This window comes from Nesoenas mayeri (genome assembly GCF_963082525.1).
Source record: "Nesoenas mayeri genome assembly, chromosome: 1".
In the NCBI taxonomy this organism is placed as follows: domain Eukaryota; kingdom Metazoa; phylum Chordata; class Aves; order Columbiformes; family Columbidae; genus Nesoenas; species Nesoenas mayeri.
In genome coordinates this window covers 145,562,764-145,572,451 of record NC_137541.1, presented here as the reverse complement: position 1 = coordinate 145,572,451, position 9,688 = coordinate 145,562,764, and the positions used below count along the sequence as shown (strand labels likewise).

General features: G+C 43.5%; 1 protein-coding gene across 1 annotated transcript; it reads left to right on the top strand.

Annotated features, from left to right (window-relative positions):
• Window positions 1-1,805: 1,805 nt before the first annotated feature.
• LOC308052659 (lysozyme g-like) lies at window positions 1,806-7,738 on the top strand (the record flags this gene model as incomplete). The annotated part of the gene is made up of 6 exons (XM_080363235.1): window positions 1,806-1,972; window positions 3,287-3,333; window positions 4,001-4,090; window positions 4,688-4,884; window positions 6,679-6,817; window positions 7,605-7,738. 6 exons carry the CDS (start codon window positions 1,806-1,808, stop codon window positions 7,736-7,738), a joined length of 774 nt encoding a protein of 257 aa, XP_080219361.1.
• Window positions 7,739-9,688: the final 1,950 nt, after the last annotated feature.

The window sequence follows — 9,688 nt, the reverse complement described above, 5'->3', positions numbered from 1 at the left end:
AAGCACGTTTATCACTGCTGTGTCTTTCATTGAAAACACTTCCAAGCCACCCTGTCCCAGGTTGCATGATCTCGCCTGCCCTCTCAGGAGCTTAACAAGGGTTAAGCTTCTTCAGACAAAGCTTTTGCAGATGAGCCGACATGCAACTCCCATGCTGAGAAATGACTCCCTGAATCTCTTTCAACTAACGCATGATCTGCTTCTGAAAAATTGTCGAGGATTTAGATTGCGGGGTGGCAATAAATCCTGGCAGATGTATTGTTAACCTCCTCTTGCCCCCCCTTTTGCCTCTTCCTCTCCCCCTCTTCCCACTCAGGACAGGCGATCGGGAGGAAAAGAAGGACAGAGAGAGAAGTGTTGGAAAAATTAACAATGTTTTACTAATGCTACTAATAAGAATAGAGAAAATAATACAAAATATACAAAACCAATCTTGAAAGTCTCAGCAACTGCAGAGCCGGCAACCAAAGTCCTGGACTGGACTCTGCAGCCAACCGGAGCTGGATTCAGTCTGTCACTAGGCCTCAGTTCGCAGGGACGAGTAGCAAGGTCCTCTCCTAATGTCGGCCATAAGCAGAAGGGAAAAGGGAAAGGGAAAGGAACGAGATCCCTGTGATCTCCCACTTTTATATGAAGGCTTGTCCTGGTTTTGTTAAAATCAAGTTTCTCTTTCAGTGAATTTGCCTGTCAGCTAAAGCCTTCATATTAGCTGCATTTTCCTGGAGAACCAGATACATGTTTTGGTAAACCTAGCAATGGAATGCTAACTTATTGATAAGCATGGATGGACATCTCGCGAGAGGGGCGACGAGAAACCGGTGATCAATAGACTGACCAACTGTGTACAACATTCCATTCATGTGAATACTTCATATAAAATGGGAGATCACGGGGATCTCGTCCCTTTTCCCTCTTTTCCCTTCTGCTTATGGCCGACATTAGGAGAGGTCCTTGCTAGTCGTCCCTGTGAACTGAGGCCTAGTGACAGACTGAATCCAGCTCCGGTTGGCTGCGGAGTCCAATCCAGAACTTTGGTTGCCGGCTCTGCAGTTGCTGAGACTTTCAAGATTGGTTTTGTACATTTTGTATTATTTTCTCTATTCTTATTAGTAGCATTAGTAAAACATCTTTAATTTTTTCCAGCTCTCTTCTCTCTGTTCTTCTTTCCCTCCCGATCGCCTCTCCTGAGTGGAAGGGGGGAGAGGAAGGGGCAAAAAGGGAGAAGTGGGGGGGAGAGGGGGTTAACAATACATCTGCCAGGGTTTTATTGTCACCCCGCAATCTTAACCCTCGACAAGGCTTTAGCTGACAGGCAAATTCACTAAAAGAGAAACTTGTTTTTTAACAAAACCAGGACAAAAATGCCAGGGCCTGCCACCACAGCTATTATCTCTGTTCTTACACCAAACATTTTCAGTTTATAGGTAAGTTTCTGTCTTGATAAATCTCCCACACATGGAAACCAGATTTAACTGATGTGGTTTCTTCCCCCTCTTCCGACTCATTCTGTCAGGCTTTTCCCCTCCTGACAGATAATCAACAAGTTAAATTATTCCTTCAGTCATGTATGTGTATATCCCTATTACCTTCAGATTATGCCCCTGCCTTCAGTGTGGTGGTACAGACAAAATGGACTGAATTCAGTGGCAGTTTCTGGGGAGAAAAGAAGCACTGGTGTCGCAGTGCCATGGGGTGACCCACAGCCCATGGGGCTGGCTCATGGCACCCTGTGGTGAGGTCAACACACGAGACCAACTTTTGTGGTAGATCCACACTCTGACGGGTTTTTGTAGCATTTCTGAGAGATGAAGAAAAACGAGGATGAGCTGGATCTGAATTGGAGGTTGCTGAATGCCTCAGCTCACAATGGGTACAGCGGGAATCCAGGACATAAACCACAATTTGGAGCACTTTTGAGGCTGCCCAAAGCCACAACCTATACCCCTGACACAGCAGGAGAGATGGCAGTGCGGTGTGGCTTATGTACTGTCTCCTCTGTGGTAGGCAAATGATGGGACGAGTGAGAGATGCTGCAAAGAGCGTTGACAAAAGCTACAGCCATTTCTCTGTCCCTGGAGCCCACAGCCTGCAGCAGCTCCCGAGCTGGAGCCTGCAAGCTGCAACTTGCTCAACATTGCGGAGGTGACAGGGCTGTTGTTATGAACCACTGTGCGGACATGCCATTCTTCCCCAGTAGTCTGAATACAGATTTTTTGAGGAAAATACTTCCCAGGACATGTGAGACTGTGAATGCATATATCATTAAACAGTAATTTCTGGATAGGGCTCCAGAAAACATGGGAGATCTACCTACCTGCCTCAATTACTGTGAGGGAGCAGAAGCAAATTAGTACATCCTTTACGATTGTCCTCCAGCAATAAGCAAATTATAGCACAGGCTGTTTGGAGATATTGGTTTGTGAACCACCTTCAGTGGTATTTTGAATTTTCTTTTTTTTTTTAATTAATCTCACTTCTGTTTGAGCCATATCTGTTTTCCTTCCTACCAGACATACTTCCCTCTTCTTCAACCGTCTTTAAACTCGTAATCATAAGCATGAAGAGCTCCATGCATGGGCTGCTGTGACTTTTTCAAGCTGGTTCTCTATGGGAGGTATCAACAGTACAGGAAAAATCTACAGATCTGAATCTTTCAGTGCAATGACACGGGATGAATTCCCCAGCTTAAAAACGTGAAAGAGCAAAACAGCATTTCACCCTCATGAAATTTACCGTGGGGGAGAAGCATGTCACGATGGGTGAGCAGTGACAGGGAGGTCTGCCATCCAGCGGCTTTCTTCCTCACTGCTGAGCAGCTACGGTAGCTTTGATCCATGTTCCCTACTTATTTGGGTTTGTGCCTTCACCTTTGCTGTCACTGCAGAAGAGGGGATAACAACAGGGACCTGGCATAGTCTCTGCATATCCAAGTTCTCAGCAGTTATTGCTGCAGGAACTTTATTACATGCAAAAGCGCAGGTTCCTGTTTCCCCACTGTCAGCTTGTTCTTGCTCCCAGCAACTGAAGGGGGGCAGTTGTTTTCAGACAAGGCTCCTCCTACTTCCAAAGTGTTAGCAACGGGGTTTAAAATTACATTAAAATGTATTTCATTTTTTAAAAACGTAATTGTGTTTGTGCTGTAGAGCAGAAACCATGTTGTGTTCGGGCGGACATAAAAGAAGTTGTTAGGCGTTCCTGCTTCCCATAATACAGAGGCGTGTGGGAAGTGCACTGAGTCAGCTGCTCCAAAATACTGACAGCTGATAAAAAGCCCATTTGTCTCTAGGAAGTGTGGTGAGAAGGTGGGGAGACATCCTGCAGCAAACATGTCAGGTCTGTGATGTTTGTCTAATATTTCTTGTAAATAATTCACTGTACCAAAGCGTGTGTTCCATTAACTGCTAGGCTCATGTTAGCATTGTTCCACTCAGTTGCTGTTTGCTTGTTTTCCATTCTGTAACTGTGTGTTTAGACAACGGATAAATGCAGATAAATCACAAGTCAAACAAACTACAAGTCCGATAAATTGTAATGGATGTAACTGAAGGATGTTTCTCTTCGATTTTTCTTGTTGATGGTAGCTATGAAAAAGCAAGCTGGAGCCAGTAAGTACTATAGGATTTCTTTTGACTCTCACAGATTTATTTTTTTTAAATAGAAAAAAAAATCTTTTGGAGATGCCTTCCTCCATTGGCTATGCAGGCAGCCCAAGTCACAAGCTTAGACTAGACAGCTAAGTTTTAGGCAAGTTAAAATTAGGGGAAATTAACTGCACACAAAGCAGCAGTTCACCTCACAAGCTACACTGTGGCTTTATGCTAGTACAACCAAAAGGTAATCCTTTCCAGAGCATACTATACTGTGACTGCATCTGCTAGCACAAATCCTACACTACTATCGAAATGATGCCAGGGGTTTCAGTCATGGATCTGAAAGCATTTTAATGGCATGCATCACACACCATGCTGGCTTGATGTCTGGTTATAAATATTGCTTTTAGGCTGTTTGGGTCGTTATGGGAATATACTGAATGTTGAAACAACTGGAGCTTCAGAGGCAACTGCGAAACCAGAAGGTCTGAGCTACTCAGGTAGGCGCTGATTGGGCTGTTCATCTCCCCTTGTATCTATGCAGGAGTTCACACCTATTATGGATCACGATCTCTGGCTGTCAGTCAGCTGATTTTTCCATAACCAATAAAGATCCTACTTGGACACATAAGTTTATGTTGCAAATATTGAGACAATATTCAAAACCATCACAGGGAAAATGCAAGGTCTCCTGGGTGCATCCAACCGCTGCCATCGAGCCTCCTTTTCCCTCTCCCTTAAGAGTATTGCCCTCATGACCTAAGTTTCTGAATATTTCCCCATTATAGTTCTGAATTAAAAGGAAGTAAATCTGGGACTAATCAACCCGAAGGCTTAGATTTAAAAAAAGATCTGTCTTTTAGTCTGCACGCTAGAGAACCGCCCTCTCTATTTGAAAAAAAACCACCATATTTTATATAATCTGTGTATTAATTTCTTGGGCACTTACCCTTCAGCAAAATGGGTCAATTCTATCATTGCTTCTCTCTAAATAGATTCAGAAGGATTCAAAAAGTCAGCTCGATCATAATGACTGTTAGAACAGCTTGTTTCCAATTTTAAAAACGAAAGGAAAAGTCATGCACATTGTGTTATAGGAGTTCTTGCCTCAGAGAAGATTGCAGAAAAAGATTTAAAGAACATGGAGAAATACAAAGCCAAGATTACAGAAGTTGGCAACAGCAAGTGTGTTGATCCAGCTGTGATTGCTGGTATTATCTCTCGAGAGTCACATGCTGGGTCAGTGCTGAAAGACGGCTGGGGTGACCATGGAAACGCATTTGGTTTAATGCAGGTATGCTCAACCTTCTTAAAAACACAAACTTTATCCTTCTTTTGAAGCAGAAAGTCAGAAGAGTAGCAGGGCCCCTGTTGAAAGCCAACACCCTAAACCTTTTCAGCCAACTCTGGCCAGAATAAAGCTGATGCTCACCCAGCTGTTAGCTCCTGGCACAGGGGAAGGATCCTGGTGAGTGCTGCCATCCAGCGAGACCTGGACAGGCTGGAGAGTTGGGTGGGGAAAAATTTAATTAAACATAAGGGCAAGTGTAGAGTCCTGCATCTGGGCAGTAACAACCCCAGGTTCCAGTATAAGTTGGGGAATGACCTATTAGAGAGCAGTGTAGGGGAAAGGGACCTGGGGGTCCTGGTGGACAGCAGGATGACCATGAGCCAGCACTGTGCCCTTGTGGCCAGGAAGGCCAATGGTATCCTGGGGTGTATTAGAAGTGGGGGCTAGTAGGTCAAGAGAGGTTCTCCTTCCCCTCTACTCTGCCCTGGTGAGACCACACCTGGAATATTGTGTCCAGTTCTGGGCCCCTCAGTTCAAGAAGCACAGGGAACTGCTGGAGAGAGTCCAGCGCAGGGCAACAAAGATAATTAAGGGAGTAGAGCACCTCCCTTATGAGGAAAGGCTCAGGGAGCTGTGTCTCTTTAACTTGGAGGAGACTGAGGGGTGACCTCATTAATGTTTATAAATATGTAATGGGTGAGTGTCACAAGGATGGAGCCAGGGTCTTCTCGGTGACAACTAATGATAGGACAAGGGGCAATGGGTACAAACAGGAACACAGGAGGTTCTACTTAAATATGAGAAGAAACTTCTTCTCAGTGAGGGTGACAGAGCACTGGAACAGGCTGCCCAGTGGGGTTGTGGTGTCTCCTTCTGTGGAGACATTCAAACCCCACCTGGACACATTCCTGTGTAACCTCATCTAGATGTTCCTACTCCAGCAGGGCGATTGGACTAGATGATCTTTTGAGGTCCTTTCCAATCTCTAACATTCTGTGATTCTTTGAGAGTCAGGGCATGAGCAGACTGCTTTTATACCGTGAAACCACTGCTTGCTTCCCAGCAATGTCTTGGGAATTAAGAGATTAATTGTCCCTATTTCATACTTTAGATAATAAGTATTGTTTCAGAAAGCATTTATTTTAACTAAGCAGCTACACACAGTCAGGTTAATTACCCTACATGCACCACAGGGCCCTGGCTAGTGGGAGATCTTGCTTCTTTATTCATGCCTACATTCATGCCTTACTGGTTTGCCAAGTTGTGTGCTTATTCATGCACTCCCTAAACATTTGCCGTATGTGTTGGGATCTGCTTTTGTAACAGCTCCAGCCTCCTCAGACTTACGCTTTACTACCCCATGGATACGAGGTGAAGAGGGAGAAGGACTGGGGCAGAGATGCGAGGGAGTTCCTTAGGTGAAACAGGGATTTTCCCACCCTTGATGTAGCTGGGGAGGCAAGGAGCAATTCCCTTTCAGCTGGAAAAGCTTAAGCAGCACTAACTCTGCTTTCCGCACCCCGTCACTTTTACAGCAGCAGCTGTGATGGTTTTTTAAGGCCTTGACAGACAAGGAGGTGGGGCAGGCATTCCTCTTCAGTGCTCTGACAGTCTGCTGGTCACACATCTGCTGGCTTCCCCTGCACCTTGAGCTGAGCTTGCTTCCTCTATGCAATTACAAAAGAGGTAAATGATGAGATTAAAGATCAGAATGAATACAGGCAGCCTGTAAACAATGAAGAGCTCTGGATAAATAGCAGGGTTTCTGGTGTGGTGGTATTGCTGTCTCACTTTCAGGTTGACAAACGGTACCATAAGATCGTCGGGTCATGGGACAGTAAAGAGCACATAGAGCAAGGCACAGAGATTTTATGCGGGATGATAAATGAAATTGATAAGAAATTCCCAACTTGGACAAAGGAACAGCAGCTCAAAGGTAGAGTTTTGTCAACTTTAAAACACTTCACACATATAAAAGTCAAGAGTGATAATGCTGTATAACCATGCACATCAGAAAAGTAAACACACCCCTGTCCCTCTCTTCATTTTATTGAAGTGTGGAACAATATTCTTTCATACTCATTAAAAGAAACAGAGGAATAAGATTTGATTAGCTTGCTAGCAGGCTTTTGGAAAACTTGGCAAATATCATGACATTTTCAGTTGCAAGGAGTAAGGGTGGGTTTTTCTCCTCCTCTCTCCATTTCATTCGCATACCCACCTACAAAAAGCTACTATCCCAGCAACTCTGAAGAAGGAACACATTAATTTTGAAAATGTAAGGTCCTCTCTGGAGGAAATATGGTTATATTCCTGAGAGCTGATTACAGCTGAAGCCATTGTTATCATTGGGTCCCTTTATTTCAACTACAATACAAAGGTGTCTGCGGTTATAAATGCGGGTAGGCGTGAAGAAATATGCACAAAAGGAAACAGTCACACAACTGAAAACGTTAACATTAGCAAAATACAGCAAGGGGACAATGAAAACCAAGTCTAGATGTAACGAAGGAAATTGTAATTTCTTCACAAAGTTAAAACATAAAAGGAACACCTCAGTGAGAAAAAAAAAGAGCTGGAAATAGTAATTCTTTGGCCAACAACACTAGTGAAAAGAGAGCTACAAACTAAAGCAATGCATTTAAGTTATTATTTTTGTTTGGTTGGTTATTTACTGACAAAGTTTCACCTCTGTTTGTGTGTTGCTTTCACTTTCATCTCAGGTGGGATCTCAGCCTATAACGCAGGAGCAAACAATGTCCGGAGCTACGACAGGATGGATATTGGCACAACACACCATGACTATGCCAATGACGTGGTTGCAAGAGCCAAGTTTTATAAGAGAAATGGATATTGAGATATCTGAGTAATTATTAGATTTGAATCACTGATTGCGTACTTTGCTTCTAATTTTAAAAACCCTGGAAACAGTTAGAATGGGAGCAGGCAATGAAGCCAGAAACAAGTGCAAGCTTTCAATGATTTATTTTTTCAGCTAAGGCTAAAACAGACAAACAAACTTACTTTAAAAGATAACACTACTAATAATCCAAACCGCAACCTATCTTTCGCCATTTATTTTTTATCTCACTTCATGAGAATATCCAGGCAGAGTTTTCGTCTGTGCTTGCAGTTTCTCAAGCAGCAGATTAATGCTGCAAGAAAGTTATACGCTGCTTAACAAGATTGTATTTGCTTTAGATTTTATCTGTAAATACATGTGTCTAACAGCAGTACAAAACTGATTGTTAACAATTTGCAATTTTGGAATTGGATATTTGCAATAAATATCATATATGTTTAATCTACAAGAAGAGTGTATGAGTGTATCATATCCTTTCAGAATAATTGCTCTTAACTTTGGTGATGTGACCCCAAAGTGGCTGTTTCTTGTGACAGGAGGGAAAATGCTAACCTATCCTTGGCATTCTTTTGCCCTTGATGCTACTCCATTTTAGCCTTTACAGTTGCAAACAATCTGTAAAACTCGAGCCACGCTAATGAATACTTCTATTGATAGCTTCAGTGCAGGGTGTGCAGTAAAAATAGGCACATTCCATCATGGTTTTAGTGGCGTGTAGTTTATAAAATATGATGCGAGTTCACGCACAATAAACAGATCCTTTTAATCAATCATATAATAAAGCTTTTGGAAGCCTTAGCTTCAGAGATGTCGGATTCATTCAGACATTTCAAGACATAGGGGAGAAAAGTGGTTAAGAGTGGTTAAAAAGAACCCTCAAGCGTACCACTAGGGGCAAAAGGATTAATAACAAAGAGTACAGGGGGTTGTTTGCTTTAAATACGGTGCACTTTTATAGAGAATATTTTGTACCTGTAACTAATACTATCCTGATGTTATTATTAGAATTGTATTGATCTACTCACACTACAGTATGAATTACCAAATCTGAAACAGTAAATGAACCTGTAACAGAACAATACCACAGAAATAGATTTTTTAAATTAAAACAGCACATTTCCACACTGCTACCATATATTGCACCAAAAAATTGTTTGAATATACTTTAAATGCTACAGCAGGTAGACACAGCCAATGGTTCCTACCCAAGAAGCAAGCTCAGTATGAGGCAGCTGTGTGCCCAAGCAGCACAGGCAGCTAAGGGTACCCTGGGCTGCATGAAGAGAATCATGGAATTATAGAACAGCTTGGGTGGAAAGGGACCTTTAAAGGTATCTAGTTCAACCCCCCTGCAGTGAGCAGGAACATCTTCAACTAGATGAGGTTGCTCGGAGCTCAGAAGCACAGCTTGACCAAGGGAAGGGATTACATGCCTCTACTAAGTACTTAGACCACACCTAGAGTAGTGTCCAGTTTTGGGCACTCTTGACACAGGAAAGACCAATTAGGTTGAGCAAACTCTGTGGAGAGAGACCAAGGTGGCTGAGGCTGGAGCACTTGCCCTGTGAGAAGGGAGAGCTTCAGGTGGACCTTGCAGCAGCCCCACAGTGCCTACCTGTGAGGGATGATTGAGGACACGGAGCCAGGCCAGCTCCTCCTGGTAGTGCAAGTTGGGAAATGACGAAGGCATAAGGGGCATAAACTCAAAGAAGAGAAGCTCGGACTGGGTAAAAGGCTGTACTTGGCATATAACCTTTTCCCCATGCGGACAGCCAGGCAGCAGAGCAGGCTACCCAGAAAGGCTCCACTGTCGCTGTCCTCAGGGGTTTTCAAGACTCGACTGGACAAAGTCCTGAGCAACCTGTCTGACCTCAGCGCTGGCCCTGCATTGAGAAGGAGGTTGGACTAGAGACCTGTGAGGCACCTTTCAATAGGTATTTTGCC